This window comes from Staurois parvus, unplaced genomic scaffold, assembly GCF_062004578.1.
Source record: "Staurois parvus isolate SC_StPar_1 unplaced genomic scaffold, SC_StPar_1.0 ptg000019l, whole genome shotgun sequence".
In the NCBI taxonomy this organism is placed as follows: Eukaryota; Metazoa; Chordata; class Amphibia; order Anura; family Ranidae; genus Staurois; species Staurois parvus.
In genome coordinates, this window is record NW_028317815.1 from 15359940 (window position 1) to 15385531 (window position 25592).

The 25592-nt window shown below is 43.6% G+C and overlaps 1 protein-coding gene across 1 annotated transcript in view; it reads left to right on the top strand.

Annotated features, from left to right (window-relative positions):
- Positions 1–721: 721 nt before the first annotated feature.
- Positions 722–25592, top strand: part of LOC149472900 (mucin-19-like) — a 69702-nt gene continuing 44831 nt past the window's right edge. The window contains exons 1-5 of the mRNA XM_089686679.1: positions 722–728; positions 2723–2767; positions 3299–3334; positions 11632–11781; positions 18286–18408. Coding sequence (XP_089542805.1) covers positions 722–728; positions 2723–2767; positions 3299–3334; positions 11632–11781; positions 18286–18408 — 361 coding nt within the window. The remainder of the gene's footprint in view (positions 729–2722; positions 2768–3298; positions 3335–11631; positions 11782–18285; positions 18409–25592) is intronic.

The window sequence follows — 25592 nt, forward strand, 5'->3', positions numbered from 1 at the left end:
AAGGACATTAGCAACTTCAGTGACATTTGTTTGCTAATTTCTTCTCGCATTCCGTACAATTGTAACATTGTATCTCTTCTTAAAAAAGCAATGCGTATTTCCTGTGTTCCTCAGCTCTATCTAGTGGCCACAGTATGGTATAGTACTTCTGCCCATAATAAAAGAACAATCATACAGAATTGAAAATGAACTTAAGAAAATTAATAATTTCCAAATTGGCACAGAATGAATGAAAACGCAAACTGAGATGGTGAATTGCATTGTTATTTTTTTTTTCTACCAAATAGACTCCTTTTACGTTGTTTAAAAAAAGAGTATTTTTTTTTTTTTGCAGAAGTCGATCATACAACGAAACCACCACAACCACCACCTCCAGGAGGTATGTATTTATGGGCAAAAAAAGTGTTTTTTGGCATTGGACTTGGAGAGTTAAACTTTCTTCATTCTTCTACATGCCTAGGGTCCAGTAGAACTAAGAAGGCAACACATTGTTTGTAGGGATTTAATGCTTTCACATTTAGGAGATGTTACCCATACCTACAAGTAACCTTTTCTATAAGGTTACCTGTAGTTAGAAATTTTAATCATCTTACTAACGCTGTGACATAATTCAGATTCTACCACCTAAAAATGGGTCTACACAGTCATGCACCAACATCCTTTATGTTATAGCACACTTCAAAATATACAAGATTGTACAATTATACAATAACACCACAAAATGTACTGTAAGTTTTACAACACATACAATTATACATTCACAGTAAGCCCTGGCTACCCTCAGCCTTCACCATTTTACATTCATTGTTAAAGAAATTTAAAATTTAAAGTCAAATTATCTTGCAGGCTGGTCAAGTGGTGGGGTCCTGACGGGTACACAGCCTAGAAATAGCGTGTACCTTAAACGTTCGATCAGCAATTTTGTATTCTTTGCTACATATTGCAGATGTTTTTGAAATGAACAAGCTTTCTGCAGCCTTAAACCACATTTGGGCATTGGAATAAATCTATAAAAAAGACCTCAGCGCCCAGGACCTCTTTCCCCACACACTTATCCACGTGTGATGCTGCTGTGCATAGGTATAAAACCCGAAAAAAAAATTTTCAACTAAAAACAGCGCAAAACTTGAGCTGCTTGAGAACGCCCTGTGAGCGGGGCGAAACGCGTTGACGTATTTCCGGCTTGCCGTCACGGCGTCCGATGTAATTTCCGGTGAAGTGGAACGCACGCCGAGCCCTGCGTTCCAGGGGCCATCTTGCCTAGTGGAGGAAGCTGTTTCTGAGGTCTGTCATCCTGCTTTGTTACCTGGCTGTGGGGTCTTACTACAAGACCTATGGAAAATCGTTTTCACATCAATAAAATGCTGGTTAATATCTTTTAAAATGTGAGTGGTCTGGTTTAAAGTTTATATAGATTGAAAGTCATAACGGTATCACGCTATTTGGTTTTTCTTCTTCCTGAATTTTGGTGGAGTCGGTGAGGGGAGTAATCGGAGGAGTTTTCTATGTTCTAGAGGAGGCAATATTTGGAGGTTAAAAAGGGGGTCCAGGAGCCCTTAATAATCCTGAAAGGCGTTATACTCACCAAACATCTGGTGAGTGCGATTCATGTGTGTTTTGCACTGGTGGATGGTGGAAGGAATATTATTGGCACTGAAGAAATTTATGAAAATATAAGTTTGTTTTTTTATCAGGGGAATTTTTTTGGAAATGTCACTGGACTTTTTTTGTTTTTTGTATGTGCCACAAATTATTTTGTTTGTTTACACTTATATATAAATTGTAATATTTTGTATTAATATTACTTATAGGTTGGGTATTTTACAGATTGTTTTTCTGGTGTGTTTTGCGCTGTTTTTAGTTGAACAAAATTGGAATAAATCTAGCCTACATCTTCATACAAAGGCTTTACTCAGACATCCCAGATATATACCACTTTAAGTAAAACTCAACTCCAAAGATTCATTGTCAAAAGGCGGGAGTTTGGGATGTTCTATCGTCATGCTTTATTGTTCTTCTAGTAAAGCTTATTCCTTTTTTTTTTTTTCATGTTTATAAACTTTTATGTCATTTATTAACAAAGCAGTTTATTACTTTTAGGAGAAACACCAGCACAACCATCAACATCTCAACTTTGCCTTCTTGTCAAAATCCAGAAGTTTTTAATTCTTTCTCGGCAGACTTTCTTTTTCTACTAATAATGTTTTCTTTTTTAAAACACAATAGGGGCTAAAGCAAATGTTCTTTAACTATTCTTTCTTTTGACTTAATAGTCTTTTGTTAAGAGCACTAGTAAATCAATGTATTATTGTCAGTAGATACAGCTGAGGAGCATAGAAAAAGCAAATGTTTTTGCAAAAAAAGCCAATGTAAAAATTTCAGGTGACGCAAAAGGACATTAGCAACTTCAGTAACATTTGTTTGCTCATTTCTTCTCGCATTCCATACAATTGTAACATTGTATCTCTTCTTAAAAAGCAATGTGAATTGCCTGTGTTCCTCAGCTCTATCTAGCGGCCACAGTATGGTATAGTACTTCTGCCCATAATAAAAAAACATTCATACATAAGAGAAAATGAACTTAAGAAAATTAATAATTTCCAAATTGGCACAGAATGAATGAAAACGCAAACTGAGATGGTGAATTGCATTGTGATTTTTTTTTTTACCAAATAGACTCCTTTTACATTGTTTTAAAAAGAGTAATTTATTTCTTTTTCAGGCTACTATGATACAGTGAAACCACCACAATCACCACCTCCAGGAGGTATGTATTTATGGGCAAAAAAAGTGTTTTTTGGCATTGGACTTGGAGAATTAATCTTTCTTCATTCTTCTACATGCCTAGGGTCCAATAGAACTAAGAAGGGAACACATTGGTTGTAGGGATTTAATGCTTTCACATTTTAGAGATGTTACCCATACCTACAGGTAACCTTTTCTATAAAGTTACCTGTAGTTAGAAATTTTAAATTTTCTTACTACCGCTGTGACATCATTCAGATTCTACCATCTAAAAATCTTGGTAGGTCTACACAGTCATGCACCAACATCCCTTAAGTTATATCACACTGCAAAATATACAAGATTGTACAATTATACAATAACACCACAAAATGTACTGTAAGTTTTACAACACATACAATTATACATTCAGAGTAAGCCCTGGCGGGAGTTTGGGATGTTCTTTCGTCATGCGTTCTTGTTCTCATAATAAAGCTTATTCCTAATTTTTATTTTTTTAATTTTTAGAATTTTTTTATGTCATTTATTAACAACGCAGTTCATTACTTTTCAGGAGACAGACCAGCACAACCTCCAACATATCCATCAGGTACTCATTCATTTCTGTGCAAATGATCTGGTTTTTCTTCGTTGCAGTTCTTGCCATCATCAGTCTGCTACATGGTCACGGTCCAATTTAACTATAACAGTAAACAAACTATTCATAGAAATTTCATGCATTCACCAATAGAAAATAAATTACTTTAAAAAAAAAAATGACATTTATTTTCAGATTTCTGTTCTGCTCTTTACTTGACTTTATTCAACTCTATTACAACTTATTGCACAGGTGTGGACACAGATCAGAAAAAGAGAAGCAATGTAAAGATGTATACAAATTTGTTTAGGAGTATGTAGGCACCTCACACACATGGCCACCCAGTGCAGAATCTCCCTCCTGGCATTTCTAGTGGCCGCATTAATAGAATATGTATTCACGCGAACAAATAGCTTAAGAAACATTTATATTTCTCCATAGAGTTCAGAGTTAACTGAATCAGAGTATAGTAGTCACTTATAATATCAATGCTGTAGGTGACCTCTGTAGTACAAAAGGTGTAATTGACTTTTATGGGTGAAAGCATTAAATTCTTACAAACAGTTTATTTTCTCTTGTCAGTTTTTTTCCCGCCTTTCTGTACTGGTTTTGGGATATTTCCCTTTACTTCCTTTCTTGTGTATCAACAAGATATAAGCGAGAATTTCTCCAAAGTAAGGGAAATCCTTTCTTAGCATTTTGTTGCCCAAAAATGTGTCCCCATTGGAAGGTTTCCCTTTTATTCATGTTTTCATTACAGCTATAGATATGAGCTCCTTTCTTACTTTCAATCCAGGACAATGATCACTAGGAAAAAAACAGCGGGAAATCTCCCCAGTGGTGACACAGACAATAATAACAGCTTGAAAATGGTTTTATTCTTTTCCTACTATAACTAAGTCGGAACAGAAAATTGGCTTTGGATGGAATTTTCTATTATGCTAAAATATATTAAGAATTATTAATATACTGCAGATAGATAAACCTATAGGCTTTCTTCTGTGACAGTTGTGCATTGTAGCTACTTTGCCTTAATGCGTTAAAGTTCCATTCAAAATAAGTAACACTGCAATGTCCTATCAGATCTGAAGTGTGTTAAGATGCATTGCAGAAATGCACAGGTAACCACAATGCAAACTCCTGATTCTAAAACCCATTCAGACCTAGGGAAAATATGGCCAATATCTTTTTCCCACTAAAGCTTTTGAACAATTTTCATGTAAAAAGTAATCTTCCGCAAATCTCAACATATTTCCCTTTTCAAAATCCATTTTGTTCTATAGCTTCAGACTGCATTGTTCTTCTAATAAACTTTTTCCTTTTTTTGAACCCCTAAGGGGCAAAAGCGAACATTCTCAAAGCATTTCCTCTGAATGAGTCTTTTTTTATTATAGGCACTAGCTGCAGCTGAGGAACATAGGAAACACATACTCATTTGTAAAAAAATTTACATTGGGGTGGATTTGCAAAAGGTTAATAGACTGCACGCTTTGCAAGTTCAGTTGCAATCATTTTCCTCAAAGCTTAGTAAATGTGGTGAAGCTCTGCTGAGTTCCTTCATCCAATCATATGCAAAAATGCTTTATATTATTTTTCTTGCATCCCATTGGACTTATCTTTTCAAAGTAAGCTTTACATTTAGGCTACGTTCACACTAGCCTTGTGTGCAGGCGGCAGAGAGGCGTTTGAGAAGCGTTTTTACCGCTTCCCAAACGCCTCTGCCAATTCTGCACTTTACAGCACATGGTGCTGTTCTAACGGGAGCGTTTGAGTCGTGGCAAAACAGACGCCTCTGGTCGAGTCAGGAGGTTTTGAAGCCTCCTATTCTCGTCTATGGTGCCGCTCCGCAAACGCCCGGCCGGCGTTTGCGGTGCGGTTGCGACGCGGTTGCGGGGCGTTTGCAGAGCGGTAACACCACTCAAACTGCATTATAGACGTTTGTGGGGCGTTATTAATGCTCGGCAAACGCCTAGCAACCTCCTCTAAACCACGCATGCAGCGTTTGCGGAGCGTTAAAAACGCTCCGCAAACGCCGGACCAACGCTTGCCAAACGCTATAGGGGCGTTTGGCAAGCGTTGGCAAAACAGCCTAGTGTGAACGAGCCCTTATACTAGAAAATTAGTGTAACAGCACTTGCAAAGCACGACTGTGTTTGCCGGTGCAATGATTCAATTTTTAATCTACAGTAGATATGCAGCATATGTGCCTGTAATTTAAAATATATAATGTGGAAAGGTACAGTTAAAATGGTTGTAAACCTCAGACACAAAATATGAACAAAGCGTATCCCTCTATAGTGTACACTTGATTCAATGAAAAGAACTAAGTGTCTTGTCATTTCTATCTGGTGTATTATTCCTCTGATATCACTATGAATAATTTCTGACAGGTTTTCCTGGCACCAAGAGAAAAATGGTGATAAGGGAGGGCACCAACTGTGATTGACAGCCTCAGCTCTGTTCCTAAGTATTGTGTAAAGGGAAGGTGTCCCTTCCCTCCAATCAGCTCTCAGAGCTTTCCTCACTGAGCTCTCTTTTTTCTGAACCCTCAGACAAGCTTTAAACATACTTTGAATGGATGTAGAGAAGAGAGGGCTGCAGATAAAAATGTACAAGTTAGCTATTCCCCTTACCCCCTTAATCTTTGTGCTGACATTGGAGCCCTTTCTTAATAAAGTGAGATCCAATCTTGACACAGGTCTCACTTTGGACAATAAGGAATTTAATGTGGCAGCGGATGATATCCTGCTCTTTCTTTCTGCATCATATGTATTTGCTTAAAGTTATAGAGCAATTTGGTAATTTATTAAATTTGAAAATCAACTATTCCAAGTCTCACGCGCTCAATATCTCCCTTCTGTCGTTAGCATCACGACAGTTTTCTGTTCATCTGGAAATTGGATGCAATTACGTACTTAGGCATTCAGATACCCACTTTTTTTGCTGAGCTATTTGATAGGAATCTTTGTTTGCTCCTATGCAAAATTCAACAAAGAAAACTTTTTCATGTTTCTCTCATTTATAGTGCAAAAAAAAGGTGGTGATTAAATACCACCAAAAGAAAGCTCTATTTGTGTAAAAAAATGATAAAAATGTCAGTGTTGCATGAAAAGTGCAACAGCACTGAAAGCTGAAAATTGGCCTGGGCAGGAAGGGGGGTAAAAATGCCCAGTAGGTAAGTGGTTAAAAGTTGAGCGAGTCTTGACCTTTCATGGATTTGGCATACTGCACTATTTTATTACAGATACGAACAAGTGGACTCTATATCCTCCACTGGGTCCTTTCCTCTTTGGTTGTATAGGCAACCTAAACACTTTCTGAAATCCTTAGACTCGGGCCAAATTTAGGCTAGGCCTCTCGCACTGTTTGAGTCCTTATACACCAGGAACACACCTCAGCGCCACCTAATCTTGTTCATTTTTTCTATGCTGATAGGGGACCCTCTCCCAACCTTAGACACTTGGGGCTTGGGAAAAGGAACTGCAAATTATTCTCTCAGATGACAATTGGAATACAATCAATTAATACATTCACAAAGGATCTTTGAATGTAGCAATACAGGAAAACTGTTATAAAGTAAGAACTAGATGGTACAGAGCCCAGTTCATCTTACACCAATTCTTAACTGCATCTTTACATATTTGTTAGAGATATGGCCGGGAAGAGGGCACCATGCTATTCATTTGGTGGAGCTGTGAGTTTTTATTACCTTATTGGAAGAAAGTTTTACAATATTATCACTCCTCCTTTTCTCTGGATTTTACCCCAGCCCAATATCCTCTACATCACGCATCCTTATCCAGAAAAGATTACCACAAGTCCCTCAGAATGCTTATGGCAAATGTAGCAAGGCCATGTATCCCAATTAATTGGTGACCCACTTGTGTTCCAATGTTTAGGGAATGGTTTGCTAGACTGAACAAAATTTAAAACCACTGAATGGTATCAGAGATACGGATAAAGATACACCTTTGATTATATAATTTAATTCCGTGAGTGCTTTGATAATGGCAAAGCTGATCCCCCCCCCCCGTTACCTAGGTTATATGTATTTGTGAATAAACCCCAATTCCTGTAGGAGTATTTACATATACACAGCTAGATCTGAGAGTTCTTAAACAAAAGAGTCAGTTCCATCTGCAATATACATTTATTGATAGAATTACATAATATATACAAATTACACACTAAGCAGTATTTACAACACAATGTACAATTTAAGTCTCTTGACTTCTACGATATTTACAAATTACACACAACACCATATTTACAATACAATGTACAATACAAGTATGAAGTTAGTTTACCTCTCAACTTCAGGTCTGGTCATGCTGCCTACTGGGTGTCCCAACACAAAAAGAGACCCACAGCTTGGTGACAAAGCATTATATCCCCCCCTACTTTCTGTACTGTGGCTAATATAATGCTCCCTAATTGGTCATTGTACCTAGCAAATGTATATTGGGCACAGCCTGGTTGTTAGATTCAAAGAAGGCTGCTGTTTACAACTCATGTGAGATGTGATGAGGGGGTAACAAAACCCCAGAACTTATATAGTGGAAAACTATATACGTTTACACCAGTATGGAAGCTAGGAATAGTTTGATGCTGCAAAACACTCAGATGGAAATATACAGTATTTAAACCATTAACTAAAATATACTTATAATTATAACATTATTTACATCTGTTTATGGAGATTTCACATAAACTCATTATCTAACATTCCCTTACCTTCGCTTTTCCTCAGGGTACAAAAAGATTTAGAGACAGGAAGTGAGACTGCTCCACCTACTAGTGGTTTCGGGCATAACTTGGAGATGTTGCAGAGGTGAAGTCCACAAGATTTGGACAGTGATTGGATTTGGGGCTGAAAGGAAAGATGGGAATCTAAGATTACACCTAGTACCCTGGCATGAGGGGGGGGACTGATGGTTGTTTTATTGATCTCAATGGAGAAGTCAGGGGTGGGGGCATGGGCTGGAGGGAATAGTATGAATTCCGTTTTGGAAAGATTTAGTTCGAGGAAGTGGAGTGACATCCAATCTGATATGTCACTTATCTTGTTTTTGAAATGATTTTCAATCTTGTAAGCAGTGAGTTACTGGGTGGAGGTGGAGAAAGCAGAGAGTTAAAAGTAGAGAAGAGACGACGAGGGCCGGATGACAAGGTATTAATAAGAGTGACAAAGTAGGCTTGTTTGGCAGCATGGAGGGAGGAATTGTATGTTAAGAAAGCAGATTTATATAGGGTGAATGCTTGCTAAGATTTGGTTTTACACCACAATCGCTCAGGTGCATGACTATGTCGCTTAAGATTTCTGGTGTTGTCAGTCTGACACGGTTGTAATGGTCGGGGCCTGATACTTTGTGTAGTTAGAGAAGCAAGTCAGTCTAGTGTGGATGAAAGTGAACTGTTGTAGACAGCAGTAGCCAGGTCAGGGCAGGACAAGGGAGATATTCTGTCATAGAGGCGGTCAGCTGCAGAGTGGAAAAGAGACGGGTTTAAGTTGTGAAGGTTTCTGCGGATAATTGTTTGCTGCTTGGAGGGAAAAGTGTTTGAAGACGAGGACACTGTAAAGGTGATGAGATTGTGATCAGAGAGAGGAAATAGGGTGTTTGTGACGTTGTAGGGAGTGCAAAGATGGGAGAAAACAAGGTCTGATGTATTCCCATCAGAGTGAGTGGAGGACTGTATCCATTGTGTTAAGGAAAAAGATGAGGTTAGGTTGAAGAGTTGGCCTGTAGCTGGGTTGTTCACATTAATGGGTATGTTAAAATCTCCAAGAATGATAGTGGGTATTTCAGAGGAGAGAAAGTAGGGTAGCCAAGCAGAAAAGTCATCTAGAAAGCGCGTCACCGGCCCAGGAGGCTGGTAGATCACTGCAATCCTCAGAGAAATGAGAGAAAATAGCTAAATGCAGTGAGTCTTGAAAGAAGAGAAGGATAGAGAGGGAGGGTTAAGGAGGACTTGAAAGGTGCTCAGTGGGGATGGAAGCAAACCAACTCTACCTCCTTTCTAACCACTGGAACTGGGTGAGTGAGTCCAGAGAAGGCCTCCATAGGAAAGTGCTGCAGGAGAAGCAGAATCTGATGCTTGAAGCCAGGTTTCTGTAATTGCTAGTAGGTTAAAGGAGTGGGAAACAAAAAGGTCATGGACAGAGGTGAGCTTATTACAGACAGAGCGGGCATTCCAGCATGCAAATGAAAAAGGGAGGGTGGTTTTTAGGAGCATAGGGATTGAGATTAAATTGAGTGAATTGCGGCTATGCCCGGAGGAAGGGGGGTTGGTGTGGGGGTGAGATACATGAGGACCAGTGTTTGGGGAGATATCCCCAGAGGTTAGGAGAAGGAGGGTGAGGAAAGTAAGATGGAAGCAGTATGTATATGAGTGCACATGCCTTCCTGTCTTGGTGTTTGGGTCAGCAGGTGAGTAAAGTATTAGCAGCAGGTGATGAGAGCAGTAGATAGTAATATGAAAAGGAGGAGTAGAGGGGGCATATTAAAAGGTACATGGAGGGGGAATCAGACTTGTAGGAGATGTTTCCCAGGGAGTTTGCTTGCAGTCCATCCAGCATGCAGTAGAGTTCTTTGTTGTATCTTCCTGCTGCTTGAGTTATCCTGCTTTAATTATCCGGCTGTGTTCAACTGCTGTTTTGCACTCCAGCAAAAACTGCATTCATGCAGGAAAAATGCCCCCGTCTGTGACTGAACCCCCCCCCCGCCCGTCTGTGACATAAGCTGTTCTAAATTTCTACATTTATAGGGAGATGATCAAATGAGCATGAATAAGCACATGAATTTGGGGGGAGGTTGGTCAAAACCAGATCAGTCGCACACACAGGCCAGGGTCATCAAAGATTATTAATTCTTTGATCACAGAAAGGTAATAGAGGTGAGAATCAATCACCATAACCAGACAAAAAGATATAGGGCTAATAATCCTGAGTTTTGCATAAAGTTAGTGCTTAGCAAGGAGACAGTTTAAGGTGGGGATCACAGAACAGCATTTACCCTAAGTTGCAGAAAGTCCGTGCTTAGCAGGGAGACAGTTTACAGTGGAGATCACAGAACAGCAGTGGACCCCAACCTACTCTTCTGGGTTCCCCCATGGGCGCTGTCTGCCTCTCCTCTTCTGTGTCTGCCATGAGTCTTGTGCCATTATGTGACATATGAGCAGTAGGACCATTTTTCAATCCTTTCACCATCTCTTGATCATAGTTATGGAAGTATTTCCCTTAGATTAAGCTATAGTTGTTATACGTTTTGTTTGAAATTATATATGTCATCGAAAATGTAATGTCTGTGGCTGTATTGGCTACATGTTTCTGACCTCTTCATTTTGTAACTTGTTGCAATTGCTTTTCAATAAAAGTGTTTATGGAAAATAAAAAAGGTACAGGTTATGTAGGAGGATTTGTTTCATCTATGTGGCCAATCACTTCACTGAATATATATAATGGTTTATAATTCCTTTAAGTGCCCAAAATAACATCATCCTTGAGTTGTTGCAGAGAGTATCTCTTCTCAGTGATGGTTAATTTGTTAGTATTTCCTTGTATTCTCTGCATAACAGGAGGATCAGGCTGAGCATAAGTCTGCAAAGGCCATCCCATCTTGTACCTGAGCCCATTACCTATGATGGACACTCAAAATTTTTGTCACAAAACTAAGATGTTTTTAGGAATACATTAACTGTCATTTTTAGGGCCTGTGTTACAGGCACTTTGTTTTTCTGTGTGTTTCAAACACACATCATATGCAAGTCAGCATTTCTACACACTTTACTGGTGTAGATGATGGCTTTGAGTCTTTGATCTGAATTTCTTTGAATGCAGCAGGTCCTATTGGATGCAGGCAAAGCAGTTTAAATGCAACCTTTCGTGTATGAATGCATTTGTTGAGCAGTGCTGCATATGAATGCAAACACTTGCATTTGAGATATAAAAGCCCTTATCCTCCTTCAGCATCCCAGACAGAGAGCCAATTAGCAATTTTGATCTCATTCAGGAACAGGGCCAGTTTTGGAAAGCTAGGGCCCTATGCAAATATAAAGTGGGGGCACAGTGTTCCAGCCCCTTGCTACACTACTATTCTATTAACTGAGGCTAAGACATAAGAATAAGAGTAGGGGAAGAAAATATCCACTCTCAAAGCGTTACCTGTGGGTAAAAGTTTTAATGATGGCATCTTAGAGCCACAAAGGGGTACAGGGAAAAATTGTGTTTACATACTGAAATTAGACTATGAACTATAGTATTTTTTAAAATCTATTTTAATGGTTTAATATGTGTTTTTTACTCTTCCCAGTGCCTCCCTCTGCTCCCATTTGTAACATCCTGGGCTCCCTGGACTTTGGAAGTGATCTTACTCTATTATGCAGCTCAGAAGAGGGATATCCAAATCCCACCTACAGTTGGAAGAAGGTGGAAGGTCATTATTTGACTTCTATAATGCAAAGTAAGCAAACTAAGACTAGTGACTTCTCTAAAATTGCAGCCTATATTTTTACTAGAGACTGCTCACATAACTAAAAATGCATTCTTTAGAGCTAAGTGACATAATTACAGCCTTTCCATCCACTAGAAAATGCAGATATTGCAGTAAATTGAAACCAGTCACATTATTGAAAATCCTATCCATTCTATAATGATCAATTAAATCAATTGACCAGAGACCAGTGAAATCAGTTGACCAGTGACATCAATGAGAAAGCAGCCTGTCAATTCACTAGAGACCAGTGATGTCAATTAGAACGCAGCCTATCCATTTGCTATAGATCAGCTCCATCACTGACACTGCAGCTTATGAATTCAATAAAAACCATTGACATCACTGAGAACATAACTGCTGATTTTCCTGGCCCACAGCTTATGATTGTACAGGGACAGTAGAAGCAGCAGACAGATAAGTTCATCTCTCTGTCAATTTGCTGTATCTAGTGCTGATCAACATATGCCTAGCACTGCAGCACGACGGACTTTGTGACCAACAACTGACCTTGTGCTGCTTTCACTCTCCCAGTCTGATCTCTACTGTACAGGGACTGCAAGAATTGGATACTAGTTCATATTCATGTATTTACTCTGCTTGCAATTAAATATATACATGTGATGATATACTGTTACCCACAACTCCTGATTTGCATGCTTGTTCTGGGTCATATACTTAAATACATTCTCTCTTTCTCAATACCCCATTAAGAGTGAGTTAACTAAGGAATTGATTATGCCCTTGGTAGTCCTGACAGTTTCTTATCTCAATAAGAAAGTTACATGACCAGTGGACAATGTGCTGGTATTTAAAGATGCTTGGACAAACATCTGGCGGCCTATTTTTTATGCCTCATTGCTCGTCTAGCAGCCTTGTATCTACACGTATGCAGTGTTGGTCAGTGGAGTAACCTTGCAAAAAGCATGTGGAATGTTTGCCTTTTCAAGTCCTATTTGTAGGGATTGCTTTGGATGATTACATTCAAAAGGTAGCAGTGGGTGAGCATACTCTGTTACCACCGAAAAGGAAGAAAAAGCCCATGGTTCAGAAATCTTACACTCCTACATCCAAAAAGCATTCTGTTCACCAAGCCCAGTCCTTGGGCTCCAAGCCCATAGCTCAGTCCCATTTACACAACAAACCATGAACTTTGAAGCCCTCTTCATAATGAAGGAGCACCTCCACTCACTCCGGTAGGGGAATGTTTGATGAAACAAACCCAAACCTTAACTGATATATATATAAATATGGAGTGCAATGTAGTCAGGCGGGCCAGGTCGGTAGCTAACGAGCAGACAAGGTGCAAGGAGTAGGCACTGCGTTTATACAATCCACTAGCACCTGTTGTGAACATGCTGAATAATGCTCCAAGAAGTAATCGCATCATCCTCCAATAACCATACCAGTGACTCTACTTGGTCTGCACTAAATGGCGGCAAAAAGTCATCCCTGCTTTCAGGGGTACTAGATGAAGCCAACTCCGCACAAGCCTGAATTAATGGTTGCACCTCAGAGAACTCCCTGCCCTGATCTACTAGGAAATGAGCGATCCGTATGCATTCTAGCAGCTGATCCCTGGCATACTCCTTCAGAGTCTGATAGGCATAATCTCTGTCATCTAAGACTAGCAGAGATAAATACACAACCTCCTCAGGATGCATCCTTCCCAACAACAAGCCAAGATGGCTTCCCTGTGCAGCCACTTCTGGTCAGGACTGGCCTCGGTGTAATGTCAAGGCTTCGGGTATGACCAGAGGTGTGTGGACCGACACAGGGAAACACAGACTTCAGGTATAGCGTGTAAAACAATATAATTTATTAAGGGCAACACAAACATAAACGCAGTGCAACAAACCAAACCCAAAACTAACACAAATATGTACAACAAGGTGCAACAAACCCAAACCTTAACTGATATATATATATATATATATATATATATATATATATATATATATATATATATATATAAATATGGAGCACAACATAGTCAGGCAGGCCGAGTCGGTAGCTAATGGGCAGACAAGGTACAAGGAGTAGGCAGAAGATTGGTCAGGAGTAGCCGAGGTCAGTGCAGGCAGAGTTCAAGCAGAGTCAGGATCAAGCAGAGTCAGGATCAGGCAGGAAGCAGACAGGATGCAGGTACAGGGGCTCATGGGAACAATAAACCAAGGCCCTAAATGCAGGCCTGGCCATTCCTTAAATACACCTCCTGCAATCAGCCTCAGGTGATGGCTTGATTGCAGGAGTGAGCCTCTGGCAGCTGAAAGCACCCGCTGGCCAACCCTGGTACTGCAGCCCACCAGGCAGGTGAGTCCCACCACCATTGGCAAATCCATTCCTGACAGTACCCCCCCCCCAAGGAGCAGCCTCCAAACAGACCGTAATGGCACATCGGGCTGGGCAGCGGGCAGAGGCACATCGGGCTGGGCAGAGGGCAGAGGCACATCGGGCTGGGCAGTGGGCAGAGGCACATCAGGCGGAGCAGCGGGCCCCGGGCCATCAGGCGGAGCAGCGGGCCCCGGGCCATCAGGCGGAGCAGCGGGCACCGGGTCATCTGGCAGGACAGCGGGCACCGGCTCATCTGGAAGGACAGCAGGCACCGGGTCATCTGGCAGGACAGCGGGCACCGGGTCACCAAGCTCGACAGCGGGCACCGAGTCATCTGGCACATCAGAGGGCACCGAGTCATCTGGCACGACAGAGGACACCGAGTCATCTGGCACAACAGCGGGCACCGAGTCATCTGGCATGACAGCGGGCACCAGGTCATCAGATAGGACAGACAAGACAGCGGGCACCGGGGCATCAGGCTGGACCGGGCACTGGGGTGTTAGGCTGGACCGCGGGCACCAGGGCGTCAGGCTGGACTGCAGGCACCGGGGCGTCAGGCTGGATCGGGTCATCAGGTTGGATCGGGTTATCAGGCTGGATCGGGTCATCAGGCCGGGGAGGATCATCAGGCCGGGGAGGATCATCAAGCTGGGTAGCATACACTGGGTCATCAGGCATCCGGGCATCAGGCTGAACAGCGGGCATCGGGGCACCAGGCTGGATAACAGAAGGTCGGGTTCTCAGACAGCAGGCTGACCGGTTTGGATACTGGCAGGATGGTACTGGTTGGAAAGAATTTTCGCTTCTTCTTGGTTTTAGTTACTAGAGCACTGTAAGTAAACGCAGGTCTGTAAACAGAGGGAGCAGCTTCTACAGATGACTTCTTTACAGGGTTAAAGGCAGGATAGGTCCAGCGAGTGGGAACAGGGGACTGACATGTGGTAGATAGGGTATAGTGGGCTGTCACTGGGGGTGCTGTGGGAAATGGAGGAAGAGAGCTTTGAGCAGAGGAATGATTAGAAGCAGGACTGGGTTGTTGCAAGCTGACTGAGGCTGGGTGTAACAAATCTGACCATGACTGTAGTACTGGTTGAACAAAGCTCAGCTTACACAAAGCCTGTCTGACCAAAGACCAAATAATGCTCCAAGAAGTAATCCGCATCATCCTCCAATAACCATACCAGTGACTCTACTTGGTCTGCACTAAATGGCGGCAAAACGTCATCCCTGCTTTCAGGGATACTAGATGAAGCCAACTCTGCACAAGCCTGAATCAATGGTTGCACCTCAGAGAACTCCCTGCCCTGATTTATAGGAAATGAGCGATCCGTATGCATTCTAGCAGCTGATCCCTGGCATACTCCTTCAGAGTCTGATAGGCATAATCTCTGTCATCTAAGACTAGCAGAGACAAATACACAACCTCCTCAGGATGCATCCTTCCCAACAACAAGCCAAGATGGCTTCCCTGTGCAGCCACTTCTGGTCAGGACTGGCCTCGGTGTAATGTCAGGGCTTCGGGTATGACCAGAGGTGTGTGGACCGACACAGGGAAACATAGACTTCAGGTACAGCGTGTAAAAATATAAATTATTAAGGGCAACACAAACATAAACACAGTGCAACAAACCAAACCCAAAACTAACACAAATATGTACAACAAGGTGCAACAAACCCAAACCTTAACTGATATATATATATATAAATATGGAGCACAACATAGTCAGGCGGGCCGAGTCGGTAGCTAACGGGCTAAGGTACAAGGAGTAGGCAGAAGATTGGTCAGGAGTAGCAGGTACAAGGAGGTGCAGGAAGAGTTCAAGCAGAGTCAGGATCAAGCAGAGTCAGGATCAGGCAGGAAGCAGACAGGATGCAGGTACAGGGGCTCATGGGAACAATACACCAAGGCCCTGACTGCAGGCCAGGCCATTCCTTAAATACACCTCCTGCAATCAGCCTCAGGTGATGGCTTGATTGCAGGAGTGAGCCTCTGGCTGCTGAGAGCACCCGCTGGCCAGCCCTGGTACTGCAGCCCACAAGGCAGGTGAGTCCCTCCACCAATGGCGTGTCCATTCCTGACACAGTCAAAGCAAACACCAGAAGTTGGGAGACCCAGGTGGAAGTGAATCACATGCTAGCTTGCATGCAACTTCATGTTTATGGTCTGCCCACCATATATATATTCCAGTTGTGGAAAATTGGCAGGTGGGTTTTTTTAAGCCGTCAACAGTTGTCTCCAGGAAAGTGCCTTCTTCACCCAGAGGTGTTCAAGAAGCTCTGTCCACATATATGCATCTTTTGGCATCTAGATCCAGTGTGAAGCAGGACATATTTGAAACTTGGACCAGAGATCCCTGAGCTCTTACGGTGGATCCTCAGTTGACACTGTGGGACCAGTTCACACTAATCTATGTATTTTCACCGTTGCAGCTTCTACTTTGTCTGCTTCATAAGATTCCAATCAGAGGGATTTTGGTTATTCTGATATCCCTAGTCTTCCTGAGAAAGACTTGGTACTCCAGTGTGGTGAACAGATAATCAAATGAACCCTGGACTCTTCCAGTCTGATCTAGCCTACTGTCACAGGATTTGTTGTTTCATCCTATTTTACAGTCACTGGTTTGGATAGTATGGCTGTTGAAACCAGGGTCCTAAAGGAAAGGAGTGTCTCTGGTTTGGTCATACCTACCTTGCTTAAGGCTGGGAAAGCTTATTCCAGGATTCACATTAAATGTACATTAGGATTTGGAAGTGTGAGTACTTTGGTGTGAGGTTCGAAGGTTTCATCATCGTAGGTATGTGGTTGGCCATATTCTGGCCTTCCTCTAATTGAGAGTGGATCAAGGGCTAGCCTTGAGTACAGAAAAGGGTCAAATATTGGCCTTGGCATTTTTTATAGACTCATACTTGTTGTGGGCATTTGTACAAGGTTGTTTTTACGGTTGCCATTTCTTCGGCTCATAGAGTTTCAGATTCGGATGCTACTGTATTTCCTGTAAGGAGCCATTTCTGGTACTCAACCATGACAACGTTTTTTTTTTAGGCCTCATCTATAGTATTTTTGTTTTACCTGAAAAATCCTTTTATTGCTGCACATCACAAGATACAGGGTTCCCACAACTGTTCCTTTTGTCATTCATAGCTAACTACAAAAACTGGAGCCTTTCCTAATGGGGAAGGTTTATATATGGGAGGGGATTGGGAGAATCTTGTTGCCAATCATCTGAGGGTATCAGCATAATGCTATCTTTATGAATATGAAGATGCTCTGTGTCTTGTGTTGTAATCCAAGAAAAGGATTTTACAGTTAAAATAAAATCCAGCTTTGACAGGATTTATTTGACAGGCTGTCAACCTAATCCTTTTTATCCCAATTGCTGGCCCTCACTTCACTATGACCTTTGTCATTTACACACACATTCCAGAATACTGTCCAGAAAGTAGTAAAGCCAGACACAGCAAAAAAAAAAAAAGCATTTTCAGGAGTTCAGCAATGGCAACCTCCTTCACAGCACAGATTTGTTTTAACACAGAGAAAAAACAAATGGACAAGTATGCAGCAAGTGAAGTCAGAGCAAGGCAGAATCTCTGGTCTGCACTTAAATTATATTTATCAGTATGTTCGGCATCATGCCTTTCTTTTTAAAATTTAGTTGTTAGTGAATCTTCTGCAAAGCTTCTGGAGATGATGTCAGTAACAGCATTTCCTGTTATAGCCTGACAGCTGTAAGCTGATGCCTCACAATTAGCAATTTTGTAGTCCTGCTGGTCTCATTATTTAGCCACTAATAATAAAATTAAATAAATAAAACTACCCTATATATACCCACCAAAAATGATGCCCTGTGAATAAAGAAAAAGAAACAGAGTGGATTGTTTTTTTGTTTAAGCTAAATTTACCCTGTCACCTCAACAAGCAAACTTGAGAGAACTTTTGCATAAGTCTATTGGTAGTTTTGGGACAAGATGCATTTTTCTTATTTCAATGAGCTCCTCCCTAAAAGAAAATGCAGAGGTACACAGAAGACTTACAGGTAGCTGCAGGCAGTAACTAACCGCTAGAGGATCCATTTTTATGTACTGCCAGTGCTGGGTAGCTTATCACTCACTATTGTTGTACATATTTGTTCTCTTCAGATAAGCTTCAAGGAACAGCCCTCCTGAAGAATATAAGCACTAAAACCTCAGGAAGCTATCAGTGCACATCTTCCAATATTATGGGAACCAGAACCTGCATTGTACATCTGCACATCAATAAAAGTAAGTTCATCTACATCTCTGAAACAACTGTGTGACTGAACACACCCAATGATCCAGCTGGTAATAAACTGGATGCAACTTCTGTGCTTGACAGTCTGGATTCAGCCAGTTATTATAAATGTAGCCAAGGGTGTAGCTTCAGATCATGGGGCCCTATAGCAAAATTATAATGGAGTCCCCCAGCCACCTCCCTATTGTCACTGATCTTAACATAATATATGTAGTCAAGCAAGGGTGTCAAGGGGGCTGTTAGCATAGTTAGTACAGTAATAGGAACTAGTGCTGTGGACAGAACTAGTCAGGGAAGAGGGCATCTGTGCAGAGAGTGAACTTTTATTATTATTATGGGTTTTTCTTTCACAGTAAAAACATAGAAATAAGCAACAAATACAAGAAAAAATACACAAAACAACTATACATTATAAACTATAGCACTAGGAATTTAACTCTATATTTACTCTAATATTTATCTTACTTACCGTATTTTCCGGCGTATAAGGCGACTTTTTGACCCTTGAAAATCTTCTCAAAAGTCGGGGGTCGTCTTATGCGCCAGTATACGTCAGGGCGGCACTTTTTAGGGGGGCGGTGCGGTGCCGCCGCCGTCTCTCCCTTCTGACGGAAGGGACACTAAGTACAGGGGTGGGCAGAGGGCTGCTGTCTCTTACCTAGCTCCCACGATGATCCATCCAGGAAGCGCTGCTCCTTCAGTCACTCCGACCACTCCCTCACTCCTGCCACTCGGCTCCGCCTCCTCACCGGTGATTGGCCGCCAGAACTGTAGCTCAGGAAAGGCATACAGGCGGCCAATCATGGGCGAGGAGGCGGAGCCAAGCGGACCAGCGAAAATCGAGTGAGGGAGCAGCCGGTAAGTGTGCAGTGCAGAGGTGCTGCTGCAACCACATATGCTGGCTGCAGCAGCACCATACTGGAACAGGGGTCAGCAAGTGTCATTGGTGTCAGTGGGAGGAATAGTGTCCCATCATTGGTGTCACTGACACCAATGATGGGGCACTATTCCTCCCACTGACACCAATGATGGGGCACTATTCCTCCCACTGACACCAACGATGGGGCACAATTCCTCCCACTGACACCAACGATGGGGCACAATTCCTCCCACTGACACCAACGATGGGGCACTATTCCTCCCACTGACACCAATGATGGGGCACTATTCCTTCCCCCACTGACACCAACGATGGGGCACTATTCCTCTCCCCACTGACGGGGTACTATTCCTCCCACTGACACCAATGTTGGGAGGCTATTCCACCCACTGACACCAATGATGGGGCGCTATTCCTCCCACTGACACCAATGATGGGGCGCTATTCCTCTCACTGACACCAATGATGGGGCGCTATTCCTCCCACTGACACCAATGATGGGGCACTATTCCTCCCACTGACACCAATGATAGGGCGCTATTCCTCCCACTGACACCAATGATGGGGCACTATTCCTCCCACTGACATTAACGATGGGGCACTATTCCTCCCACTGACACCAACGATGGGGCACTATTCCTCCCACTGACACCAACGATGGGGCACTATTCCTCCCATTGACACCAACGATGGGGCACTATTCCTCCCCCCCTGACACCAACGATGGGGCACTATTCCTCTCCCCACTGACGGGGTACTATTCCTCCCACTGACACCAATGATGGGGCGCTATTCCTCCCACTGACACCAATCATGGGGCGCTATTCCTCCCACTGAAACCAATGATGGGGCGCTATTCCTCCCACTGACACCAATGATGGGGCGCTATTCCTCCCACTGACACCAATGATGGGGCACGATTCCTCCCACTGACACCAATAATGGGGCACTATTCCTTCCACTGACACCAATGATGGGGCACGATTCTTCCCACTGACACCAATGATGGGCTGCTATTCCTCCCACTGACACCAATGATGGGCTGCTATTCCTCCCACTGACACCAATGATGGGGCACGATTCGTTGCTCTGACACCAATGATGGGGCATGATTCCTCCCACGGACACCAATGATGGGATGCTATTCCTCCCACTGACACCAATGATGGGGCACGATTCTTCGCTCTGACACCAATGATGGGGCACGATTCCTCACTCTAACACCAATGATGGGGCACTATTCCTCCCACTGACACTAATGATAGGACACTATTCCTCACACACACTGACACTAATGATGGGGCACCATCATTGGTGTCAATGGGAGGAATAGTGCCTCATCATTGGTGTCAGTGGGAGGAATAGTGCCCCATCATTGGTGTCAGTGGGAGGAATAGTGCCCCATCATTGGTGTCAGAGCGAGGAATCGTGCCCCATCATTGGAATACCATACCATATTGAAATCAAATTTGATGTTTTTTAATTCTTATTTGGTGTGCGTTGGAAGAGGGGTAGTCTTTTACGGCGAATATAGCCCAAACTCTATATTTTAACAGGAAAAGTAGGGGGTCGTCTTATACGCCCAGTCGTCTTATACGCCAGAAAATACGGTACTATTTTGCAAGACTGCATACATTTCCATAATTAAATAATTTGGACATTTCTTGAGCATTTCGTGGAATATCCAAAAAAATAGCAATTTTTTTGAGCAGTTCTTTAAAGTGGTAGTAAACCACAGGAAGAAAAAAGTCCCTTGCAAGGTAATGCCATAATATGCTAGTATGCATCACATACTAGCACATTATGTAAAACATACCTTAAAATGAAGCCCTCCAGTGATACGTTGTTTGTAGAGACTTCCATCTTCACCTGGTCTTCCTTCTGGGTTCGTGAGCTCCGGCCATTGCGGTAGTCCCTGGCCACAGCACTGAAGGAATGGCATAGGCATGCCATTCCTTCAGAGGGCATGCACCAGCTTTAAAAAAGAGAGAACATCTGCTAAATGGTTCATGTTTACAAATGTAGTAGATGTCAGTTCAATACAGGAGCAGGGGAGATAATTAGAGATGAGCGAATCGAACATGACGAAGTGGAATTAGTTCCGAAGATTTGGAAAAATTCGATTCGCGACGAATCCGAAGATTAGCAAGCTTCGGATGCACGAATCGAATTTTCCCAAAAATGGCAGCGACATGTGTGGCGACGGAGAAATTGGACAGAGAAGATGGGGCGGGGATCTCTGGGAAGGCGCGCAGACAAAGCGCGCTGACCCATAATGCATTCATGACATGTGATCGCATTAGCCAATCAGCAGCCAGCCAGCACTGTGTAATGGTGGAGCTATAAATCGCGGCCATCTTAGAATTCTCCATTAGCCTCCGGTCATTCAAGAGAGACAGACCTGTGTGTATTAAGGGACAGAGTTAGGGCCACAGAGACTTTAGGGCCACAGAATTGTTACTCAGGGACACAGAATCGTTACTCAGGGACACAGAATCGTTACTCAGGGACACAGAATCGTTACTTAGGGACACAGAATCGTTACTCAGGGACACAGAATCGTTACTCAGGGACACAGAATCATTACTCAGGGACACAGAATCGTTACTTAGGGCCACAGCTATCAAAGAATCGAAAATTTAAAGTGACATACACCCTTTTTTTTTTTGGTGGCTGTCGTGCACAGTTGGTGCTGCAGTTTGCTGATTGTGCAAAATAAACTGACTTTCTGCTTCACAACCACTATTGTACGTTCAAAGAGTTAAATCCATTTACACGCCGGCTGGCGGTAATATTTTTTGGGTGATTAGTGCATTCCAGTGACAGAAACGTACAGTTTCCAGCCAACGGCAAGCTGCAATTGACCGATTGTGTACAATAAACTGACTTTCTGCTTCACAACCACTATTGTACGTTCAAAGAGTTAGATCCATTTACACGCCGGGTGGCGGTAATATTTTTTGGGTGATTAGTGCATTCCAGTGACATAAACGTACAGTTTCCAGCCAACGGCAAGCTGCAATTGACCGATTGTGCTAAATAAACTGACTTTCTGCTTCACAACCACTATTGTACGTTCAAAGAGTTAGATCCATTTACACGCCGGGTGGTGGTAATATTTTTTGGGTGATTAGTGCATTCCAGTGACATAAACGTACAGTTTCCAGCCAACGGCAAGCTGCAATTGACCGATTGTGCTAAATAAACTGACTTTCTGCTTCACAACCACTATTGTACGTTCAAAGAGTTAAATCCATATACACGCCGGGTGGCGGTAATATTTTTTGGGTGATTAGTGCATTCCAGTGACATAAACATACAGTTTACAGCCAACGGCAAGCTGCAATTGACCGATTGTGCTAAATAAACTGACTTTCTGCTTCACAACCACTATTGTACGTTCAAAGAGTTAAATCCATTTACACGCCGGCTGGCGGTAATATTTTTTGGGTGATTAGTGCATTCCAGTGACAGAAACGTACAGTTTCCAGCCAACGGCAAGCTGCAATTGACCGATTGTGTACAATAAACTGACTTTCTGCTTCACAACCACTATTGTACGTTCAAAGAGTTAGATCCATTTACACGCCGGGTGGCGGTAATATTTTTTGGGTGATTAGTGCATTCCAGTGACATAAACGTACAGTTTCCAGCCAACGGCAAGCTGCAATTGACCGATTGTGCTAAATAAACTGACTTTCTGCTTCACAACCACTATTGTACGTTCAAAGAGTTAAATCCATATACACGCCGGGTGGCGGTAATATTTTTTGGGTGATTAGTGCATTCCAGTGACATAAACATACAGTTTACAGCCAACGGCAAGCTGCAATTGACCGATTGTGCTAAATAAACTGACTTTCTGCTTCACAACCACTATTGTACGTTCAAAGAGTTAAATCCATTTACACGCCGGCTGGCGGTAATATTTTTTGGGTGATTAGTGCATTCCAGTGACCTAAACGTACAGTTTCCAGCCAACGGCAAGCTGCAATTGACCGATTGTGTACAATAAACTGACTTTCTGCTTCACAACCACTATTGTACGTTCAAAGAGTTAAATCCATATACACGCCGGGTGGCGGTAATATTTTTTGGGTGATTAGTGCATTCCAGTGACATAAACGTACAGTTTACTGCCAACGGCAAGCTGCAATTGACCGATTGTGCTAAATAAACTGACTTTCTGCTTCACAACCACTATTGTACGTTCAAAGAGTTAAATCCGGTTTTATTTTTGGGGTGCTTATTGAATTAAAGAGTATGTCAGACAACACGCAGAGGAGTGGCAGAGGAGGCAATGTTTCAGGAGCGAGCAGACGTGGCAGCAGAGGAAGGGGTCGAGGCAGCACTAGTCGCAGCCAGAGGCCAGTGCTCCCGGTGTCATCCAGCGGTCGTGTCTCCACCGACAACCCTGCCGTCATCGATTGGTTGACTCGGTCGTCTTCCTCTTCCCAGGTCACCTCTGACACCTACAGCCAACGGTCGGTGGGTACGTCAGACACAACCGTTAGTTGGCATGGCCCGGGAGCAAGCCCACTGAAATCACGTGTCCTCGACTTGCCCCTGTCCTTTGGTGTTCCCTCACCAAGCGAAGTATCGCATGCTGTGGGCTCAGCCCCACTGTACAGTGAGGAAGAGCTAACAGAGGGCGGTCAGGAACGGGGGGAGACATACGCCTCTTCAGCAGCCAGGCGAAGAAGTACTGGCGAGGAGAGTGGCTCGGTAGCCGGTCTAGAGACAGGTCTGTCTCCTGACCCACACGCAGCCGAGGGGGCTAGTAGTGACGCGGAGACCCTAATTGATGATGATGAGGCTGATCACACTTGGCAGCCTCGTCGTCATCAGGCTATTGCTTCCGCATCATCAGGAGAAGAGGGTGCCAGCTTGCCAGCGAGCAAAACAGTCGGTGGGTTGCCCAGGAGGCAGCAGGGTCGCAGCAGTGTCAGTGGAGGCAAACGGCCACGGAGTAGAGCACCAGCTCCACTGCAGCCTACCACCACGGCCAGTAGTGGTGCCGGTGTGCACGGAGGAAGTAGCAGTCAGCCAGTGAGGAGTAGCGGGGGCAAAGTTTCCTACTCGGCGGTGTGGCAATTTTTCGTCAAGCCGCCCGAGGAAGTAAACGTAGCCGTATGTCGACTATGTGGCCAGAAAGTCAAGCGTGGCCAGGGGGCCAATGTTGGGACTACAGCGTTGCGTCAGCATATGCAGCGTCGCCATTCGGTGGCCTGGGAAAACCGTGATAAAGATACGGCGGTTCTGCCTGCCCCAGCCCCCGCTCCATCACCCGCTCCGTTACTTGCTCCGTCACCCGACGTCAATCGCCCTCTATCAGCCAGTCAATGCTCCAACACCTCTGCTGAGGGGAGTTGTCGGTCGTGGCATCTTCCGCTCGTTCAGATGCTCCTTCTCCTGCTACTCCTCTTCACGGATTCCGTCAGCAGTCTTTCTTGGAATCCGTTCCATCTTATGGATGGAAGTACGACGGTATATGATCTTCTTCGCACCCACGGCATCACCTCATAGAATCTCTGCATTGCATCTGCAATCACAACGCTGACTTCCCGGATCGCCACTCAGCCATTGGACTCTTGATAGTCATCTCCCCACACTGCTGCTGGGGGGACTTTTTAACCTAGGCCTGTGTATGGCCTTCAATTGAAGCTGCTTCCGCTCCGCCACTCTGCCATTGGACTCTTGATAGTCGTCTCCCCACGCTGCTGCTGGGGGGACTTTTTAACATAGGCCTCTGTATGGCCTTTAATTGAAGCTGCTTACGCTCCGCCACTCTGCCATGGGCCTCTTGGGTATCCCAGAAGCTGCTCAGCGGGTCAGGGCAATAAAGCTCCCGGTTCGCAGGTTGTTCCGTCTTATGGATGGAAGTACGACGGTATATGATCTTCTTCGCACCCACGGCATCACCTCATAGAATCTCTGCATTGCATCTGCAATCACAACGCTGACTTCCCGGATCTCCACTCAGCCATTGGACTCTTGATAGTCGTCTCCCCACACTGCTGCTGGGGGGACTTTTTAACCTAGGCCTGTGTATGGCCTTCAATTGAAGCTGCTTCCGCTCCGCCACTCTGCCATTGGACTCTTGATAGTCGTGTCCCCACGCTGCTGCTGGGGGGACTTTTTAACCTAGGCCTGTGTATGGCCTTCAATTGAAGCTGCTTCTGCTCCGCCACTCTGCCATTGGACTCTTGATAGTCGTCTCCCCACACTGCTGCTGGGGGGACTTTTTAACATAGGCCTCTGTATGGCCTTCAATTTAAGCTGCTTACGCTTCGC